Source organism: Rhinatrema bivittatum, chromosome 6, assembly GCF_901001135.1.
Source record: "Rhinatrema bivittatum chromosome 6, aRhiBiv1.1, whole genome shotgun sequence".
NCBI classification, from domain to species: Eukaryota; Metazoa; Chordata; class Amphibia; order Gymnophiona; family Rhinatrematidae; genus Rhinatrema; species Rhinatrema bivittatum.
The window spans coordinates 179469639-179492838 of record NC_042620.1 but is presented as its reverse complement, the minus strand read 5'-3'; the positions used below and the strand labels follow the sequence as shown (position 1 = coordinate 179492838).

The 23200-nt window shown below is 45.5% G+C and overlaps 1 protein-coding gene across 1 annotated transcript in view; it reads right to left on the bottom strand.

Annotated features, from left to right (window-relative positions):
• TMEM41A (transmembrane protein 41A) overlaps positions 1–19824 on the bottom strand; it is a 61639-nt gene extending 41815 nt beyond the window's left edge. Inside the window, 2 exon segments of the mRNA XM_029606204.1 lie at positions 15984–16137; positions 19450–19824. Of these exon segments, the coding sequence (XP_029462064.1) occupies positions 15984–16137; positions 19450–19592 (297 nt within the window). The 5' untranslated portion in view covers positions 19593–19824.
• Positions 19825–23200: the final 3376 nt, after the last annotated feature.

Here is a 23200-nt window from a genome sequence, read left to right as displayed (position 1 = left end):
CCAACATTGTTTGCTTTTTTGACTGCTGCAGCACACTGAACCGACGATTTCAATGTGTTATCCACTATGATGCCTAGATCTCTTTCTTGGGTGGTAGCACCTAATATGGAACCTAACATTGTGTAACTATAGCATGGGTTATTTTTCCCTATATGCATCACCTTGCACTCGTCCACATTAAATTTAATCTGCCATTTTGATGCCCAATTTTCCAGCCTCACAAGGTTGGTTGAGGATATTGTTTGTGTCAATGTAGTTGAAGAGTTGGTGAAGCTCTGCTGTTTCTAACCCTTTGGCCATGAAGGATAGGGCGGAGATCAGGCAGTAATTGGAGATGATAGTAATTGTGGGTCGGACTGAAGCTTGTTTAAGTAAGTCAGGGACAATACTAAGTTGAAGGGAAGAGGTGATGAATTTAGTTATATATGGGGCAATATCTAGTTTGATCAGTTTAAGAAGGATAGTTTGACAGGGGTTAAAAGGATTAGCCGATGGTTTGAGATTACTGATGATCTTGACGCACATGTATACTGATGGTCTTGACGCATATGCTTGTCTTGTCTACTGTGTGTAGCTATTAACCTCTCAAAATTTCAAGAGAGTCTGTGATGTTGGTGTGCACAATTAACTCTATTCTCCAAGTATCTGGGATACACAGCTGGCTTACAAAAGTAGTGAGCATTGTGTCGGGATACCCCAGGAAGATGAGAAGCTTTATCAACTACCTATTGAAGCTTGCTCTCGCTGCTAGCTGTTGACAGCAGGAAACTCTTGATCATGACATCCTGTCCCTCTCCAGATCTCGGCAGATGACATTTTCCTCTATGCTATCTCTAAATAGCTCAATAACAAAGACTAACTCCCTGTACAAAGAATCTTCCATAGCCTAAGTCTTGCTATGTGTATGTCCAATTGTCTTGTTGTACTGTATCACTAACTAATAAAGCAAAGAATAATTAAATAATCCCTAAGTACTATCAAGCAGGGAACTAATACTTCCTTATACTCAATTTGTGAAGAGAGTATGTAGTAAATAGAAGTATGAATTTATTTGTTAATAACACAGTTTAAGTATTCCCATTCAAAGTGCAACAGTCACACCTTTATTTTATAATCACTTTCCTTTGCTGAGGTGTTTCAGATTTTTGGTGACAGTTTATTCAAGGTAACAATGTAGTACTTTTGTTTCCTATATAGCATCTGGTATGATTAAAGTTACAAAACTGCTACCAATTATAATTCTTCAGAAGAATAAATCTTGTCTAACTCAGCAGAATTTATCAGAGTTTAATTAGTATACTCTGTTTCCTTTTACTGTTCTTAGTACAGAAAACATTTGGCTTATTTAACTTTATTATCACCTCTCACTCTTTGGATCCCCATCAACCCTTCTTTTATAAGTCACAGGGTCTGAGTCTGAATAAGCCTCTATATGTATTGTATTATTTAAGCTTTATATGTTTATTTATAGGTTATAAGAGTACTTATATTACCAAATATCAGTTTTAGTAGAGTAGGACAGCTGACTTCAATGTTGTTGTTAAATTATGAATGTTCACAATTGCCCTCACTCTCTCTCTCACACCCTGTCTGAATAAGCTAATTTAAAAAATCTCGCATCGGCTATTATTTAATTTTTACTCTCTCTCTCCTGTCACCTTACCTTTTCAGCTTCTATAAATATTTTCTAACACCCCACTCACACTTCAAACAATGTTTCCTGTCTAATCTGGAGGTGTTTCACAGTATTTTGGGCCTCTGTGACAAAGAAAGCTGTCAGAGATCCTTTCTTGTCACCCTGCAGTGCAGCTCTCTCTTGAGTTCTAAAATTGTCACTGCACTAGTTTCTGTGTCTAGGATCCCTACTTCTCTGATGTCATTAAAAGGAATAGTTTCTATGTCATCCAGAAATCCTATTTCTTTCCCCAGGAACTAGTCAAAATCACCCTGGCACAATGAAATAGGGAAGAAAATCATTTTTAATTATTTTAAATGTTCTCTTTAATGAAGTATTAAATCCAAATTGTGCTTTGACTATTTTAAAGTGCTATTTTGCTGGCCAAGCTACCTGATACTTTCAGGTAAACATTACTTCATCAAGGCATTTTCATGACGTCTCTAAGGTCAATGGCAACAGAACCTTCAGGCTTTTCTCCCTCAGAGCTAGATGGACCTTTTATTTATTTATTTTTTTTTACCTTGGTTAGTATTATTAATAAAATTAAATGGGAAAATCCAGTAAAATAAAATTAATAAAAACCTCACTTAAAACTACTCAAAATCAAACCAATATAATCTATCAGAACCCACTGGTCCAATAAAAGTGCCCTATGTCCTCAAATTATCAATAAACCCATGTCAATCACCCTCAGACGCACTTGTGCTTTTAATTCAGAAATTAAAATAAATTTATCTTAAACCAACTGCCAAATTGGTATTCTCATAACTCCTTTAGATGACCACCAGCAGCAAAATCCACTTGCTGTGGTGTTTTTACCTTGTCCCAGTTCCTAGAGACCCCTCAGAAAACAGGTTGAAAATCTCCTTTAAAAATCATTTCTGGCGTGGCCAGGTTAGGAGAACCCCCTAACCTGAGCACCACCAGCAAACCCCATGAAGTTTGACACTTTTGTGTGGGTTTTTCCTTTTTTTAAATGATATTGGTGCTGGGCTCACCAAGGTACTTCCTGCAGGCCCTTACTTGGTGGGGAGATTCACTAGGGCTCTCCCACCAAAATCGCACAGGTTTTAAATTTTTATTTTAAATTTGACATCAGCGATTCGGGGCCTATACTAACATCACACTGGGGCTTGCCCGAGACCCCTAGCACCTCTCACGTCCATGATGCAGCAGCAGTGTCCCCAGTGCTGCCGCTGCTGTCTCCTGCCATAACCGTGAGGCAACGCTTAAATTTTATTTAAAAAAAACCGAATAAACATTGCCGCTGTGACTCAGCACAAAGCAGGAGACCCAGAGCACAAGCTAACAGCTGTTTGCTCCACTTCTGCTCCCTGCCTGCCTCCCCATCCGAGCTGGCCTGCCTCTTCCTAAATTGCGGCTGACCGCCGCTTTTAACTTAAACACGGCTCAGAGCTGCTTGCAGCAGGAAGCTGCTTCTCCTCCCAGGCTCTGCCAAAAATAATAAAAAACCTGGAGTGCCTCTCCTTGGCCCAAACCAGGACCTCAATACACCAGGCCAAAATTTCAGGAGCCCCCAAACCCCAACTACTCACCCCAGGACAAGGCAGATAAAAACAGTTTATATATATATTTTTACTTTATTTACACTTCATCCCAGGTGGTGGAAATATCATCCCGACATTTATTTCTATTTCCTAAAACATAAGAAACTACCTAAGATCCAAACCCCTCAATCACAAAACAAAATGAGAAACACCATGATCAAACTATCCAAACTGAAAGCAAGGATACATGTTGTGGGTCCCACCTGGAGCTGCCCACCAAGCTTCCAGACCTTCCCCCCCCAGTCGAGAATGGGGCAATGGGAGTGGGTACCCCTAATGAGAGTCCTGGAACCCCAAACCCACCAAACCTTCAAACTCTCAGAGATGTTATCGAACTGAGCTAGTTTTGACTCGTTCTCATCCTCAACTTAGCCTTGCTGAGCATCGTACAGGGTGGGGGCCTTCCATTCCTCTCTTTAAACTTTCCTTCCTATTTATCAAATTTATAATTGGGATTCCTAAAATGGATATTCCTTAGTCTCAAACACACAACACAGTCATTCTTTAGTGTATAAATCATTGTAAAAGCCTGCTGCCAGCATAACTGTCACTATAACATTGTTACAAATCAAGACATTCTATAAAACAGTACTCCATGATCAGGAGCACGTACAATGAGAAAAGAATCCTTCTGAAATTCATTCTCCAGAAGAATGTAACATTAAACCAATCCTGCTTTTTTCACTGCCAGCTTAATTCTCTCATTTCCGAGATATGACATATTCAACTTTGTTTGTTCAATACAGCAGATAACTATCACTGAGATATTTAGGTATTTCCCTTTATTCTCTCCCTGTGGAATAGGAAGAAATACGCTGTCACTTTCCTCTTTGCTATCACTGATATCCTCTCAACAAAAATTAATCACTATCACCAATTTCTGTTTCTCCAGCTGTGTCTGCTTCATCTGTCAGTAAAAATGGAGTATTCTGATCTTTTGGGGTTTCAATCTCCTCGTCTACTACTGAAGTGATTTTTTTTTTTTTTTTTTAAATCTATAAACTCTGTCACTGAAGTATGTAACATCTTCAGGTGATCTTTATGGATGGTTAAAAAAAACAAAACCAAAAACACCTCTCTCTGATTTGATAGGGATGATATTCTTCCCAGGCCAATTCCTTCAATAACACAGATGCTTTCCCCCCATAGATCTCTGAGCTTGTTCCATCCCGCAGACCTCCTATTCCACAACAACAATGCTTAACAATCGATTCTTCACTCTTTCGATCATATCTGTCTGAGTTGCTACCTTCCACGCTTGTGTCAATTTTTGAAAATGCTCTCTCACCCAACCTTGCAAGCTAGAGGTTCTATTTTCGTCTGATGTAATGCACTGAAACCCATGGGGAGACAAGGGTCTCTACTGAACATGAGGTAATTCGGAGAGTATCTGGTAGATTGATGTAGGTGACAGTAATATGCTAAACACATTTTTGACAGATCATATGGTCAATTTCTTGTCTCTGCATTAGGAGGTGTCTTTAGCATCTCATATAGCATCTGACCGAATCTCGCATTGACCGTTTCCTGGGGATAATATGGAATGGTACAACTCTTCTTTATTCCATCTAACAAGACATAATTCTCTAATCAACTCTGACTAGAAATTTCTTCCTTGGTAAGAGTGTAGATGACTAGGTGCTTCATAATACATTATCCACTCTCTAACCTGAACCTTGGCAATGGTAAAGGCAGTCTGATCCTTGGTTAGAATGGCTAGAGCAAACTGTGTGAATATGGCTGTGATAACCAAGACATTTTCTATTCCATTTTTACTCAGCTATAGTAAGATGTAATCTATGGCCAGCACTTCCCGAGGATAAGACAAATGAAAGCAACATAAAGAGGCCCGGGTCCTCCTTCCATAGGAGGAGCCTTCTCTTATAGTCCTACCTCTGGGGAGACCATCGAGCCAGCAGTACACTTTCCAGAGGGTGCATATGGGGGCCTTGCCAGGGAACTAAGTCTAGGGTCACTGCCAATAATCTCAGAACTTGCAAGTAATTCTTCACACTGGATCCCTTGATTACTAACAGTTGTCTTACTTTGACTATAGCTTGATGATTCTGTTGTCATAAATATTTGCTCTAGTCTTGTATCGAACTGGACTCCCAGATAGACCATAGACTGGGATGGCTGCAGATAACTCTTGGCTGTGTTCACAACCCAGCCTAAGGATTCCAGGAGCTGTTGGGTCATGTCAACTGCCTGCTCTCCTGCATGGACTTGACTCTGATCAGTCAATCATCCAGACAGGAGAACACCAATATTCCTTCCCGGCATAAAAAGGCTGCCACCACACTCATTACCTTGGTAAATATACGTGGCTCTGTGGCCAGCCTGAAGGGCATGGCTTTGAAGTGGCAGTGGTTCCCTAACACAGCAATCTCAAAAGTCTCCGACTGCCTTCCCTAATTGGGAAATGCAGATATACTTCTGCTAAATCTAGAGAGGTAAAGAATTCTTCCCTTCCTTACTGCCATCATATCTGATTTTAGTGTTTCCACTAAATGGGGGGACATATTTTCAGTCTAACACTGGTTGAAATATGCCTTCTTTCTTTGGTACCACAACTCTGCTTTGGGCATCGAGATTATTGCTTCCGGCTGGAGCACGTGATCCACTTTTGCTAACACAATAGCCTTCTTTACTTTTGATCTGCATGGAGACAGGAAATATGCCTCCGGGATTGGTGCAGCCAGCTTGAAGGCATAGCCCTGCTGAATTACCTCGAGGACCCATGCGTCCTTGGTAATCTGGACCCACTCCTTGTAGAACTGTATCAGATGGCCGCCTATGGGTGGAATTGAGGAGTGGGTTCCCATGTCCTCATTTTGAGCTTCTGGGCTCTCCAGAACACTGGGCGTTCTGCTCTTTGCCACCGTCTTGCTTCCTTGAAAAGGTTTTCTGGGACCCAAATTGCCTGGCTGGTCTATACTGTCCCCATTCTCTGGACTGACCATGACAGTTTCTCTTCTGGATCTATCTTCTGGTAACCTCTGGTGTTTTGATTCCTGCAGATTCTCTGAACAGTAAACACCCTTGAAATGTAGTCTGCTTAGGCAAGAATTGGATACGAATTTTGCAGATCAGTGCCTCAGCCATAATAGTGTCTTGGCCGTTACTACTGTTGCTAGCTGTTTGGCTGAAGTGCTGAGTGAATCATATAGGGTATCTGCTATGAAAGCTGCAACTGATTCGAATCTGGTGGCTTGTCAACTTGGGAGATCATGGGTTTTCTCTGCCCTTGCTTGTCCTTAATGTGAGCAACATACAAGGGCTCTAGCTCTAGATGGCTAGCTTGAATAGACAGGCTGGCCAACTCAAAGGATCTTTTCAACAGTGACTTAATCTTATGATCCTGTGAGTCCTTTAGGACCGAGCCTTCTTGCACCAGGATTGTTATCTTTTTTGTGACTGTGGCCACAGGGGCAACCACTTTGAGCATCCAGAACAGGCAATCTCTCTCCTCCTGCTAAATAAGGTACAATCAGTCAATAACATTCCTGCTCTATAAGGATGCATCAGGAGTATCCCAACCTGGCTGAATATAGTGGGTTTCTTAATTCCTGCCAAGATAGGATCAACACATGGTGTTTTCTCTGCCTCTTGGTTATCTTATTTATTTAAAAATCTTGTATTCTGCTACTTCCAAGATGCATATCCATCCAGTGCAAATTACATAAAAACGCTCATAAAGCATATAAAAACAACATTTAAAATAAATACAAAAAAAAACAAAAAACTATACACACTTAAAATAATAAAGTTTTCAACTGCTGTCTAAACACACATAGATCGGCCTCATGCCTTAACTGCTCTGGAATAATATTCCACAGCACTGGTGCCGTCATGGACAAGAATCAAGACTGGGTTTGTACGAGTTTATACCCCCTTAAGGGAGGCACCTGCAATAAAATTGTCCCAGAAGAGCGCAAGCCTATATAGGAGTATACCACTTGAATGTAGATGTTAAGGAAAGCCATGTAGTTATTACCCACCTCCATCCCATACTCGACGGTCTAGACCCTCTCAATCCATCCGATGATGTCACCCACAAGTGAGGATGTTAGTCCTCACTTGTGGGTGACATCATCGGATGGAGCCCTATCATTGAACACTTTTGTCAAAGTTTCTAGAACTTTGACTGGCACACTGAGCATGCCCAGCATGCCACCAACCCTGCATCCAGCAGGGGACCCCCTTCAGTCTCGTTTGTAGCAAAACCTAAAGCAAAAAATAAAATAATAAAACGTAAGCGAACCCAACTCCGCGGGGTGGCAAGCGGGTTTCGTGAGGACTAACATCCTGCTGTCCTGGGAGAACACCTGTTACAGGTAAGCAACTCTGCTTTCTCCCAGGACAAGCAGGATAGTAGTTCTCACATGTGGGTGAATAGTGAGCTACAGGATGCCCGAATAGAATGAACCAAAAACACCAACGACGTACAACAGGCACAACAACTGGGGTGGTTTTGGGTATGAGGGTAGCCTGAGTTTCTTAGTGGGTCGTAGGCAGGAAATTGGGTTATTAAACTGGAAATAAATTACACAGGACAGACTGGCCAAAAATGGAATCTTGCAGCCCAGCTTTGTCGAGACATTAAATGAGCTGCAAGTGTATGGAGAGAGCTCCATGTGGCAGCATTGCAGATGTCAGTAAGAGGTACAGAATGGAGGTGCACTACTGACGTTGCCATGGCTCTTACTGAATGCACTTTTACGTATCCCTGTAGCGGAAGGCCTGCTTGTTGGTAGCAGAAGGAAATGCAGTCCCCCAGCCAGGTGTTCAGGGTCTGCTTGCCCACTGGATCTCCCAGTTTGGTTTTACCGAAGGAGACAAACAGTTGAGTGGACTTCCTATGGGCTGCAGTGCGGTCCAGATGAAAGGCGAGCGCTCATTTAGAGTCCAAGGAATGCAGAGCCTACTCACCTGGTTGTGAGTGAGGCCTTTGAAAAAAGGTAGGAAGTATTATGGACTGATTTAAGTGAAAATCAGAAACTACCTTTGGCAAGAATTTAGGGTGCGGAATACGTTAGCAGTGCCTGTAGCTCACTGACTCTGCGAGCTGATGTTATAGCAACTAGAATGATCACTTTCCAAGTGAGATGTCGAAGCTCGCAGGATTGCAGTGGCTCGAACGGAGGTCGCATGAGCCATTCTAGCACAACATTAAGGTCCCATGCTGGAACCAATGGATGCAGTGGAGGCTTTAGCTAGAGCAGGCCTCTCATAAAGCGTTCTACCAGGGGTTGCGCCGAGATCGTGGCATCTCCTATACCTTTATGGTAAGCAGCTATGGTGCTGAAATGTACTCGGATGGAGGAAGTCTGCAGACCAGACTCGGAAAGGTGCCACAGATAGTCCAGGAACCTAGTCGAGCCATTGGGGTTACATGAACTGTGGAAACCATGTGACCTAGTAAGGTTAGTAGAAGACGAACTGTCGTGGTTCGGCGAGTCTGCACTGCTTTGGCCAAGTTTGATAATGTGCGTGCTCGGTCCTTTGGGAGAAACGCTTTGGCCTGGACAGTGTTTAGATCTGCTTCAATGAACGAAAGGGTGCGTGATGGAGTCAGATGTGACTTAGGATAGTTTATTAGAAACCCCAAGGATTGCAGTAGGTTGATGGTGAAATGGAGGGCGTGGAGCACTACCTCTTGGGATGGACCTCTGAGGAGCCAATCGTCTAGATATGGATAGATGTGAATGTTGCGTTGTTGCACGTGACTTGTGACTACTGCCAGGCATTTCGTAAATACTCAGGGTGCTGATGCTAGGCCGAATGGCAGCACTCGGTATTGGAAATGATTGTGGCAGACTATAAATCTGAAGTATTTTCGATGAGGAGGGTATATGGCAATATGGGCATAAGACACCTGAAGATCTAGAGAGCAGAGCCAATCTCCCCATTGCAGGAGAGGGAGCATGGTGCCCAGAGTTACCATTCTGAACTTTTCTTTGCAGAGATGTTTGTTTAGGGCACGTAGGTCCAAAACAGGATGAATGCTGCCTGACATTTTTGGAATTAGAAAATACCGAGAGTAGAACCCTTGACCCCACTGCAGTCGAGGTACCGGTTCCATTGCACTGGACTGCAGAAGGGTTGAGAGCTCTGCCTCAAGAAGTGGAGAGCGGTTGATTAGACCCCATGCTGAACATGGTGAAGTGTTTGGTGGTAATGTGAGGAAGTTCAGATGGTAACCCTGGGAGACCACAGAAAAGACCCATTGGTCTGTTGTAATTATGTGCCATATGCTGGCAAAATAGCACAAGCGGCCTCCCATAGGAGTGAGTGTGGTAGGCAGGGGTTGATTTCTGCCCTCTAGAAAGGAGTCAAAACCCCACTGCTGGACCAGTCTGCGGGGCTGGTTGAGCTTTTGGGGCCCTGTGCTGTCGAGGCTGACCTCTTTGAGAGGGTCTAGACCGTCGAGTATGGGATGGAGGTGGGTAATAACTACATGGCTTATAAGATAGCCTCCTAGGATCCCGCCGAAAAGACCTCTTGGTGGTAGATGGGAAGTCAGAGGGGAGAGTGGACAGCTGACGCAAGGTGTCATGGTGACCTTTTAGTTGTGCCACTGTTTCCTGAATTTTGTCGCCAAACAAATTATCCCCTGTACATGGGAGGACTGCCAACCTTTCTTGGACTTCCTGGCATAGGTCAGAAGACTTGAGCCATGCCCAGTGTCTGGAGCTTATGCCTGCTGCTGATACTCTTGAGCCAGTTTCAAAGATGTCGTATGCTGCCCTAACTTCATGCTTTCCAGCATCGGGTTCCTTTTAGAGGATTGTGGTGAGCCCTTCTTGATATTCCTCCGGAAGGGTCTCAGAATTCTTGGACTTTCTTCCAAAGATTTCTTGAGTACTGAGTCATGGATAGCTGATAGGCTGCTATACGTGCCATCAGCACAGAACCGTGGAACTCCCTTCGTCCAAAGGCATCCAAGGATTTCTGTTCTTTACCTGGAGGGGCAGAAGAATGAGGCCATGATTTTTGGCTTTCTTCTGGGCAGACTCAACAACAACTACAGACTGATGGAGCAGTTGGCTTTTGTGAAACCCCGGAGCTGATTGAACAAGATAGATGGCATCAGATTTTCTGTTCACTGGTGCAACTGTGCCAGGGTGCTCCCAGGTGCGTTGTAACAAGTCAAGGAGCTCTTCATGTACTGGAACTGCCATCACTTCTTTAGGGGCATCCACACATTGCAATACCTCAAGCATCTTGTGCCTGGCATCCTCTTCAGTTTGTAGTTTAAAAGGGATGGTTTGAGACAGCTCTTTAATGATGTTGGCAAATGTGAGGTCTTCAGGAGAGGAGCGGCGGCGTTCTTCTGAGGGTGAAGGCTCTGACAGGAGTTCATCGGAGTTCTGAGTATCAGAGGAATCATCCCCCCAGGGATGGTATGGTGTTTCTCCAGCACCATGCGGGTCTTCAGATGGAGGTAAGGAAGGAGGTACCGAGGATGGCGATGGCATCAATGGAATCTGCGCTTTTGGTGGACGTCGGGGTGGCAATAGACCCGATGGTCCTGGAATCGGCTCCAGCATCGGTAAAATTTGTTCCTCATCCGAGGACAAAGGAATGGGGATCGGTGTCTGTGGCCTTGGAGGTGCCAATGGCATGGAAGGAACGGGCACTGATGGTAATGCACCGATTAGTGTATCTAGGCACTTGAGGAGTGGAGCCAGCATGGTAGGCATCGGATCAGGTGCCAGCATGGTAGGCATCGGATCGGGTGTCGGCATGGGAGCCAGTGCTGGTAGAGATTGGAATCCCTGAAGTGCCTGAAGTACTGCCTCTTGGACCATCCGGTCTAATTCCTCCTGGAAGGCTGGTGTTGGCAACACAGCGACCAGGGTTGGAGGCTCAGAAGGCGTTGCCGGAGGGTCCACCTGTATCAGTGGAGCCTTGGCTCCCAACACCGGTGCTAGTGGGGAACGCCGCAATGTCCCGGGTCCAGAGGGGGATGGGGTCCCTTTTCCCCAGGACTTCTTGGCCGGTGGCTCTGTCGATGCTGATGGCTTGTTGGTGCCGGCATCGGAAGAAGGCTCACATCGACGGTGGTGACTGTGCTTTTCCTGATGCTCGGTCCGGTCCTTCTCCAGCACCGAGGATGAAGATGTCGATGCCTTCAAACTTGAAGATGCCGGTGAAGGATGGTCACCAGTGTCTCAATGGCGCTGAGATGTTGATGGCGACAGAGTCGATGAAGATGAAGGCTTTCGACCCGATGTACTCTTGGCTGGAGTAGGCGGAGACACACACTTGAATAGGTGTTCCATCTTTTCCAAGTGGGCCCTGCGGCCTTTTGGCGTCATCTGGGCAAAGCTAGTGTACCATTGGACGTCATGAGTGGGCCCCAAGGACAAGACACAAATGTCATGAGGGTCTGTAATGGACATGGTCCTCGGGCACTCGGGGCATTTTTTAAACCCGGTCGCCATTTTTCAAAAAAGAAGGGCGGCGCGTGGTCGGTGGCCTTCAGGCACCGATGAAAGCACCACTGGGAACTGACCGCAAAGGACGAGGTAAAACTTACTGGCGTCGCAGAGGTCGGTAGTTGATGGGGGACCCTGGGATCGGGAAAAAGTTTGAAAATTTTAAAGAAAGTTTCCGTGAGGAAATAACTGTGAGGAATTCTCACAGAGCTCCTGAAAACCGCGAGGCTACTGCTGGCTGAAGGGGGACCCCTGCTGGATGCAGGGTTGGTGGCATGCTGGGCATGCTCAGTGTGCCAGTCAAAGTTCTAGAAACTCTGACAAACGTGTTCCATAATAGGGCTCCACCCGATGATGTCACCCACATGTAAGGACTACCATCCTGCTTGTCCTGGGAGAACACAGTTCTAGAAATAATAAATTGTGTATTATCACTAACATCCTGAGTTTGATTCTTCATTTTACAGGTAGCCAGTGAAATTGGTGAAGGAAGGGAGTTATATGTTCATATTGGGTCATCCCACACAAGGTGTGGGCAGCTGCATTTTGCAACAGCTGAACTATTTTCAACAACTTGTCAGGAAGACCTACCAATAGGGTTGCACAATAATCTATATGTCCCAGCACAAGGGATTGCAATATAGTTCTAAAGAAAAAGGCTGGTAACAGTGATTGAAAGGGCCTTAACATCGTTAATTTAAATAAACATATTTTAGACAAGTGATGAATATGGGGATTCATAGTTAATGCACCATCCACAATCAGTATAGCTAACATTTCATCTTCACAAGAAATTGAGGATTATTCCCAGAAACCTCAACTCTACCAACCCAAAACACTTTGGTTTTTTGTACATTAAGGGTTGGACCATATTTTCCCAACTATGTATTTATTTATTTATTTTACGGGTTTTTTATATACCGAGGCACGTTTGCAAAACATCACCTCGGTTCACAATGTAACATAACTGAGCAACAAGCTTTACAATAATAAAAAAAAAAAAAAAAATGTTAACAGGGAGGGGGTAAACAGGGACAGGAGTAGATAATACGAGAATTATATACATATGTACATGTTAGTTTTTACAAGGGCGTTCATCAATGCAATCAGAATAATTAGCAGGGGAAAGTAATAGGGGAGGGGAAGGGGGAGTATATTCACAGTGGGTGGAAGGAGGGGAGAGTAAGTAGAAAGGGCAAGAGTCAGTCGGGAGGTCATGTCACATCTTTGGAGGGAGTCAATTCGTTAGTCCGGGTACGCTAGTTTGAACAGCCATGTTTTAAGATTGTGCTTGAATTTTTTGTGGCAAGGTTCCTGGCGTAGTTGGGAAGGCATTTTATTCCAGTGGGCAGTGCCTGCAATGATGAATGATCGCTCTCTGAAGGTGGTGTGTTTCATGAGCTTAGGAGAGGGAGTCTGGAGTTTGGCCTGGTGAGGCGTTCTTGTGGGTCTGGTCGGAGTGTGAAGCAGGAGATGTTCTGGGAACCATTGCATGTCATGGTTATGAATGGCTTTGTGTATGAGCGTGAGTACTTTATATACTATCCTGGAGGTTACAGGGAGCCAGTGTAATGATTGGAGGACGGGAGTGATGTGGTCATGACGGTGAGTATTGGTAAGGATGCGTGCAGCAGCATTTTGTAATAACTGTAGCGGTTGTAGAGTACTTTTTGGTAAGCCTAGGAGGATAGCATTGCAATAATCAAGTTTGGACAGGATCATAGCTTGCAGTACTGTGCGGAAGTCAGAGGAGTGAAGAAGAGGTTTGATTCTCTTCAAGGTGTGGAGTTTGAAGAATCCGCTTTTTATAGTGGCCGAAATGAATTTTTTGAGGTTAAATTGGTTATCTATCATAATTCCAAGGTTGCGGACTTGTAGGGTAGGAGGGCAGCTGGGGAGTGGGGGGGTGGGGGGGAGACTGCGTGAGGGGTTGTTAGGAGGAGAGAGAATGAGTAGTTCTGTTTTGTTAGTATTGAGTGCAAGGAAATTATCGGAGAGTAGTTTATTTATCTCAGATAGAGCAGAGTTCCAGATCTTCATTGCATTTGTGATGGAATCATTAATAGGAATGAGTATCTGCACGTCGTCAGCATATATAAAGTGCTGGATACCCAGTTTAGAGAGGACCTAATCTGGGCCAGAAGATTTTTGAAATTGTACAATAGGAACAAGCTTGAGTTCATCACTGGGAATATGTATCTGAATATCATCTGCAAAATAAAATACTCCCAGTGCTTTCAGTATAAGGCCTAAAGGGGCCAAATACACATTAAATAAAAAAGAAGAAAGGGCAGAGTCTTGAAGAACCGTCTACTTCAGGGCCCGCCAAGATGAATAATCTAGACCCAACTGGACCTGGTGTTCGGAACCTTCAAGGATGGATTTAAACCAGTCAAGCTCCTGGCCTATTATGCCAGTAGCCTGAAGCAGAAACACAAGAATATCATGGCAGACACTATTAAATGCTGCCGATACGTCAAATTGTACAAGTATACTGATACCTCCAGTGTCTAGGCTTCCAAGCAAAACCTCAAATAGTGAAAGTAGTAGCAGTTCTTTATTTTGTGCCTTGCAGAAACCAAATTGGTTAATGTCTAAACACACTCTTATCTCTGAAGAAATCATCCAGTTGAGCCAAAACACATGTTTCTAAGATCTTTACTAAGGTAGGGAGATTGGAAATGGGATGGTAATTGGAAACATCTGATACTTGTTTGGTGCTATCTTTGGGGAGAGGTCTAATAGCAACCTTCTTTAGTTGATGAGGTACATAACACTCAGCCAGCGATTTAACAACTATCTTTTATTTTAATTGACTTTTCTTTCATCCTTTTTACCAAGTCAAAAGCATAAGGGTCAATATGACAACTTCAGGGAAAGCATTACCTTGGAAATCAGGGGTCCTAACTCCTCTCTTCAAAATAACCTTAAAGCCACATCACTCTCTGTTCTCGAGTTCTGAGCTTTCACCTTGGACTCATCTGAAGATCCCTGGAAGTCCCCCTGTGTACCCAGGGGAGGTGCTCTGGATGCTCAATGAAGAGAAACTGGAGCGGAAATATTCCCACCCCCAGTTATAGCTGGAGTCTTTTCGTCCTTACCCCTGCCATTGCAGTGGCCTCTTCATGGCCTGGATTTAGACTGGGGCCCTGCCAGGCCTGTGTCCACTCTCATCTCCAAAAAGGCCTTCTGCTTGATGAGGGCAAACTCCAGGGAAAATTCCAGCTCTCGCCAGGGTACTGGGTCTATCCCTGTGCAACTGAGTCCTGCTGCTGAAAAATCCACATGGGATGAGGCTCCCTTCTCCCTCTCCACACTCTCGTATGCATCTGTGGCTGGCTGCGGTTATGCAGAGTCCTGCTGGCTTGGCTCCTCCCCCCTCCCTGAAACAATGCAACTCTCCTTGGCCTCCTCCCTTTGCTTGTCCCAGTCACTCACCTTGGGCTTCCCTTGTGGCACCTGATCTCCATCCGTGGTCTCTGTTGTACCACATACCCTGTGAGTCTGCAACACTGCTCTGCTGGTGGTTCCTGCAGTGCTGACAATGTCTTCCCCTATCCTCCAGCAAGTTCGGGGGGGGGGGGGGGGGGGGAGGAGAGAAGGTGGGTGAACCAAGTAGCTTGGCAATTCCTGCTGCTGGCATCCTCTTTGCTGTCTTTTGTTTCTTTTTTTTCTAACTTTATGCAGGCATTCAGCTAGCAGATACTACCAGGCCCTAATGGGAACTGGATTTCTCTCAGGGAGGGAAGAACAGGCCAGTCTTGGATGTCACTCCACTATTACCTCTAATCTTTTTGTGCTCCACTACCAGGACATTGACCTAGGAGCATGAAATCCTCTTCCTGCCATCCCAAACCAGTCACCACTATTTGCTAGAGGCATAAAACTACTACTGTCATACTGTTCTGCTATACCAGAATACATAGGGTAAGGATGACATTAGAAAGAAATGAGAATATTTTCTGCTATCTGCTGGTGCGAAGGGGTAACCCACTTGTCTGGACAGGTCTGACAGGACAATCATATTTCCATAGTAAGTCTAACACCAACAATGACAACAAGACCACAACACTGTCAGCATTCAATACAAAATGAAAAAAAGGGGGAACCAGCAATGTACGTCTCACGGCTGAATGACAGGCAGGAGAGCTCATGCCAAAACAACAGTTAGTGCTATGCAGCAGAGGGGAGATGGTGCCTGAGCACCGTTCAGACTGTACAACAGACGGGAACTCAAGCCGGGGCAGGGCTGTTTAACAGAGCATGGTTAAGATTTGGAAAAGCAGTGCTTACCAGAAAGCTGGAGCCTGGGATAGCGAAGCACTGCTTGTACAGGTAAGCACTGCAGAACAGCAGCAGGACATAGGTTGAATGCTCTTGCTTGTAAAACTGCAAATATTCTGCCAGCTCCCGCAGTTCATCCAGGTCGGAAGGAAATTTCAGCACCCTAAGAAAAGAGGGCAAGGGGGTGAGGGAGATAGAGAAAAGCCACAGTCACCTACATAACTCTTTGATTACCAAAGACTACTCAAATGCCAGTTTCTATTTCCTCATGTGACATGTCAAATTAACTCTTTCTCAGTTTAAAAATATTGCATGTCTGTGGAATCAGGACTGTTAGAGATATATCAGTCCAACCGGTAACTCCCATGAACAGGGAGATACTCACTGACCTACCAGAGTTTAATTGGGCTTTTAAAACATTTCAGCAGCTTGAAAGGAACCTTTGGAAAACCCACAGATAATTCCAATTAAAGAAAAAAGTGAAAAAAAAAAAGGCTGGAGAAATACAAAGCAATAGTCCCTCTCACACCTGCCACATGCCAAGTATTTTATAGTTTATCTTACTTGTAATTTTAGGATGCCATTGATTTATGATTTTACTATATTATTTTTTGTAAATGATTATGATTGGTCACAGAATGATGGTATATAAATGCAATAAACAAATAAACAAACTTCCCTGTTTTGTTAGTATCCTTCAAAGATACATAATTTCGAACCTTGTGCTTCTAAGCAGCTTTCCCCTGCCATCTAGTTTAAAAGCTATTAGTGCCAGCAGCCTGATTCCACTTTGGTTAAGGTGGAGTCCATCGCATCGGAATAGGTTTCACCTTCCCCAGAATGTTCCCAGTTCCTAACAAACCTAAAACCCTCTTTCCTTCACCATTGTTTCATCCACGCATTAAGACTTTACAGCTTGGTCTGCCTCTGGGGACATGCTCATGGAACAGGAAGCATTTCTGAGAATGCAACCCTAGAGGTGCTGGATTTCAATCTCCTACCTAAGAGCCTAAATTTAGTCTTTATAATAGGTTCAACCATTTTTCTCCAGAACCTCCCTCCTACACCTTCCTATGTCACTGGTACACACATGTACCACAACAGCTGTCTCCTCACCAGTCCCTAAAATCTTATCTAGGTGGCATGTGACATCCACTACCTTCACACCAAGCAGACAAGTTACTGAGCGATCCTCATGCCCATCAGCCACCCAGATATCTACCGGTACTTTTCTGGTGATTGAATCACCCACTACGATGGCCATCCTAATTCTTCTCTGTTGGTCATGGACCACTGGAGACACATACTTGGTGCAAGAGGATAAAGCATCATCTGGAGGGCAGATCTCCTAGCTACAGGATCACTACCTGCCACACCAAGGTGATGGTCTCCTGTCAGGTACTCTTGCTCCTCCAAAGCAGCACAAGGGCTGCTAGACTGGAGTTGGGACTGCTCTACTATGTCCCTGAAGGTCTCCTCTATATACCTCTCTTTCAGCCTCAGCTCCTCCAGGTCTGCCATTTTGGCCTCAAGAAATTGAACTCTTTCTCTGAGCCAGAAGGTCTTTGCATCAGGTGCACACATACAACCTCTCACCCTCATGTGGTACTCAGTACAAAGACTGAATAGCCCCCATCTCACTACTGGGCTTCTGTCTGCATCTTAATTTATTGAGCTGATAAAGTCTTAAAGACAGGTAAGGAGTAGGTATGTCTCAATTCAAGGGGTGCAAAATGTGATTAGCGTTTTTACATTTATTTATTAGGTAACTTAAAATCTATGGAGATATATAAGGATGAGAGATACAACTGTCCCCAAATTCAGTGAAATATTTTCTGGAATTATACTCAAAGGAGGTTTTAAAACATTTCTGGCAGCTTTTATTTTTAACACAATCCCATTGGCCATTTAGTGGCCAATACGAAATAAAATGGTGGTTTCAGTGCAATTCTCAGTATCCACATTAAAAAAAAAACAAAAAAAAACCCTCAACTCCTTCAATCCTCATTGGCAGTCTCAGCCAAGTGGCCGCAGATGGTACAGACAATGATATTGAATTACCCTCTCATGCCTTGGGCAGATCCTCCACAGCAAGGTGGAAGTACACTGCTCTTACCCACGATGTACTGGTCCTGCCAGGATCGTTTTAACTTTGTGGTTGAGCCCCCTTATAATTTTTCCATAATGACAGTCATCCTTCCTCCACTCCTCAACTTGGCACTTTCCTTTCCCTTTCTCTCCCATCAGGCCAGCCCCTATCAGCCTCTGTGCACCATCCCACATGCACCTGTTAATCTGATGCTGTTGGCCTGCTACTACAGCTTTTCTCTTCCTCTGCATCAGCTGATGGGAAAGTAGCCACACACGGCAGCCTCCTCCTCCTCCTTCCGGCCTGTGTAGGCTGACATAAGCATGCCTCTGTTTTCTTGACTTCTACATAGACCAATAGAAGCATACACACCTACTCCTCCTTCCAGTTTGTGCAAGCTGGTATGAGTGCAGAGTTAAAGGCCTTGCACTATGAGCTCCCTACTATGCAGGACTCAGGGCAGCTGCCCCTTTTGCCCATGGGTAAAAATGGCACTGGTTTTTGATGCTGACAATCTGCCATCTTTCAAAAGCACTAAACTGACTAAGAAATGTTTATACATACATACACATATATATATATAAAATCACAAGGACATTACCTTCCCACACAGATTCTATTTCCAGGCCCAAACTATGTATGTGAGCTAAACTAGTGACTCAATGGAACACAGGAATCTAACAAAATCCTTAAAACAAAACAACCCTTAAAATTACAAGAATGAGGGCTTTTTCCAAGAGATGTCACCAGCTGGCAGACCTGTTCACCATCACACCTTCAGCTGCCCATCTGTAAAGACTTCACTAAACTACTATCTGGTTTCAGGCACACTTGCTAGAGCTAAATTTAGCTCGGAATATTCAATTCGACATTTTTATGGATTGCACACACTGACAAAAAAACATCACATGCCAGAAACTTTATTTTTAGCGTTATTCCCACATTCACGTCAAAATGCAATCCTGTCTTCTTTCCCTATTCAGGCTGACCACTGATCAAACCAAACAATGGTAAAAAAAAAAAAAAAAGCGATGTCCCAAGTGTCCGCAGTGCCCCTTCTCTGATCTCGGAGTCACTGGGCTCAATTCCAAATTAAGAAACTCTCCCAGATTATTAGAAGCAGGGAGATATAACAGAGTCATCAGTCTCTCAAATCAAACGAGAAGTACAAAGTATCAGAGGTTAAGGAACTGGATTAACAAAATAATCCCTCCCCTATCACCGGTGCTCCAGATACGACCCAGGATCATGATTAGGTACAAGATTAGCTTCACCATTACGGGATTACGACTCAATATTATTAGATCAGTTTATTGGCACATTATTATTAACTGGCATAGTCCCATCGTTTCCTCCTGGCGAATCCCGAAGGACGGGCTCTCAAACCTGCTCTCCTCGGGCTGCTTTCCCGACTGTAGCTGGCCGACAGCAACGGCCCGGCCTCTGCCCGGCCGCAGGCTGGTGGACAGCAAATATAGGCAGAAAGTGGCCGCGCTGAAGATGAAGAAGAAGCCAGCCAGGGAGCGCATGGTGGCGGCCGAACGCCCGTCAGGGAGCCGCCGCTACCACCGGAACTAAAAAATCGGCATTCGTGCAGCCGGGGGAAGGATTGAATAGAGGGCACAGGAGAAGGAGGAGGCACCGCGCGCAACGCCAACTCCGATTGGGCGCCTTTGGCGCGTGCCGACTTGACTACTGCGTCGTTGAGTTATCAGCAGGGCCCCATAGACCCGGAACGTTCTTGCAAGGCTGGCGGCAGAAACCTCTAAAGATTTGATGATTTTCTTCCATTCTCGGTCTGATTCATGTTTCTCCATTACAGAGAAGATTTATTTATTTGGTTTAATGTATACCGCATTACCAAATAAGTACTTCCGGCGGAGTAAAATAAGTAAACAATTAAAATTACAACATAACTTAATGCCTTATAACCATCAAATGGCACTACGGTACACATAAATACACTTACCATCTAATATCCACCAGCCCCCTATACAAATCACCAACTCTTACATCACACTGTTACCGTGACGGTAACAACACTCCTGGGGGAATTCTGTGCAAAAAAATGTAAAATTCTGCAAAGTTCTGCAGACTTTATATTGGTCAAAATAACACAATTTACATGACGGTTTTTAAGTAATTACATTTTAAATTATTACAGAAAAAAAGTTATTACTTAAAGTTGCAGAATTTTAATTTCCTAGCTGTAGCAGATGGACTCAGGACCAATGGGTATAGTGTACTCCTCATAGCAGTTGGAGACGGATCAGATTTCAATCTGACGTCAACCCCTAGTACATATACCCCTGCAGGAAGTGCAGCTCTTCAATATTTTCCTACTCCATAGCAGTTAGGGACTATCTGCACGATCTCACAGCGTTAGAACACAATTCAACGGAGAAAACCCAAATTTGGAAGAAAACCTACCTCTGAAGATGAGCCCCGCTCTCCTGCGGTGATACCCTCGGGTCCCTCCCCCAGTTGAGAATTCCCGAGGTGATTTCCGTGGTCCCTCGGAGGTGAGCCTCAGTCCGGCGGCTGAATCGCGGTGAGGACCTAGCCCCCAATCTCGGGCGCGGCTGAGAGGCAGCGGGTACACTCTCAAGCGCGGCCGTGAAGGTATTTGCCCTCTCCCCCCGCAGCCGGAGACCGCCCAGAACAAAACCGGGAAGCACCGAAGACAAGGCAAGGTAGAAATCTTCAGTATAGGCTCCGGTCTCCGAGGTTCAAGAAGTTGCACAGGTCGCCGGACGGGACCAGTGCCGCCGGGTTGATCCGCCCTAGCAGGGCCAGGCCCCGGTTAGTTTCAAGGGTCCTCCCACATGGAGACCCTCCGAGGTGGTTGCCATATTGCCCGCGTGGACGCCCTAGTCGCCGCCGTCTCAATCCGGAAGCACAAGGCTAGCTAGGTGCACAAAATACTTGTGCGCATAAAGTTACACGCACAAGGGGCATATGCGCATAAAGTACACGCACAAGGGCCGCGTGCACAAGATATACGCGCATCGCGCGCCTATCGGGCTAAGCACATATCTACGACTTGGGTGCACATCTACGTGCTCAACCCGCACGCACATCTTAGATGCGCCAGAGCGCATAAGGGTTTACGCGCCTATAGCCATGGCACCACCGGGAACGGAGCTCAAGGCTCAAGGCCTCTGCCCAGCATGTCATATCAGAGCCGCACAAAGCGAAGAGGCCAACGCCCTTTGTGCCAGTGCGAGGAGGCCCTGGGAGATCCAGTCCAGGACCAGTCCCACCCAGGACCGAGTACTAGCTCCTCAGTGAGTACCCCGGACCTAGCAAATTCCAGCGGGACACCCCTCAGACAGGGATCTCCAGGGACTCAACACCCCTTAGCTTGGACCCAGCGTCTATCTCATGGGTGGAATTCTTCAAAGGGCTACACACCTTCGTCCACATGCAGACAGAGCCTCCACCAGAAGACCTTTATCCCTCAGGCCATGCTAGGCCTAGACAAATGTTTCCACTGCCCAGAAGCCCCACCTATGGAGACACGGACAACTCTGAAGAGGAAGCAGAGCCCCTAGAAGAAGGGGAACTCCCCCCGGGGAAAGAGCCTCACCGAACCATGAGACGCTTCTTCACCAAGGACAAGCTCCCAGACCTTGTCACCCACAGCCTGAAGGAGCTCGCTATCCCGAGCGCAAGTGCTTCAGGGGAGCCTAAGACAAATCCCCTTCTAGAAGGACTCCGTCAGACCTCTCGCCATTTCCCTCTCTTACAGGCAGTCCAGCAGCTAATTGACCTGGAATGGAGTGCTCCAGAGTCCACATTCAAAGAGGACGAGCTATGGCAGCCATGTACCCCCTGGACTCGGCGGCCAAAGACCTTCTGACATAATATTCATAATGAGTTATTTATTTAAAAATGAGTTATATCCTAGTTCTTCATTCCTTGTTATCTGTAAGACACTTTTAAGCCATTTCAATGTTGTATGTAAACCGAAGTGATTAGTAACACTGTTACCAGAACCTTGGTATATAAACATGTTAAATAAATAAAAATAAATACCCAAAAGTGGATGCCATGGTCTGCGCGGACTCAAAGCGAACTACTATCCCAGTGGAGGGAGGAGCAGTGCTCAAAGATGCTAAGGACCGACGTCTGGAATCCATCCTTAATCAGTCCTTTGATGTCGCCGCTATGTCTCTACAAATAGCGGCCTGCTGCACCGTAGTGACATGTGCCTGCCTATCTCAGACCAGGAGCAACACCCCTGGAGAGGCCATGGAACCAGCAGTATCATTCCTTGCGGACACTGCCTCCGATCTGGTGCGCTCTGCAGCCAGAGGAGTGTCATCAGCTGTGGCTGCCAGGAGACAACTCTGGCTCCGAAGCTGGTCGGCTGACGCATTTTCCAAAACGTGTCTCACAAGGATGCCCTTCAAAGGTATCCCTCCTGTTTGGCAGCGAACTAGAGAAACTGGCCAACAAATGGGGCGAGTCCCCATTGCCACGCCTACCAGAGGACAGGAATAAGAGAAACCAGTGACCCTTCCCCCGGGCCCCCAGGGGCAGAGGTTCATAATGCTTCAACCCATACAGAAGCAACTATCAAGCGCCCCGTCCTACGGGCAGGAACCAGTCCTTTCAGAACAAGCACAACAAGAGGGGAACCAGCTCGGGTCCAGGCCCCAGTTGCACCCCAAAATGAGATTCAGCCGACCCGTCCAAGGGAAGAAGCCATAGGGGGCAGACTAGCCCTATTCTACCACAGATGGGTCGAGATAACTTCGGACAAGTGGGTCCTAGTCATTATTCGAGAGGGGTACTACCTGGATTTCCTACGAACCCCTCCGGACAAGTTCGTGGAATCCCCCTGCCACAACCTCTCCAAGAGGGTGGCAGTGGAAGCTACACTGACCAGACTACTGGCCCTCGAGGCCATATCCCCAGTGCCTCCACAAGAAATAAATACTGGACATTATTCCATTTATTTTATTGTCCCCAAGAAAGAAGGGACGTTCAGGCCCATCCTGGACCTCAAGTCGGTCAACCGCCACCTGAAGATTCCCCGCTTCCGCATGGAAACCCTACGCTCTGTAATAAGGGCGATACAACCGGGAGAGTTCCTCACATCCCTGGATCTTCGGAGGCCTACCTCCACATC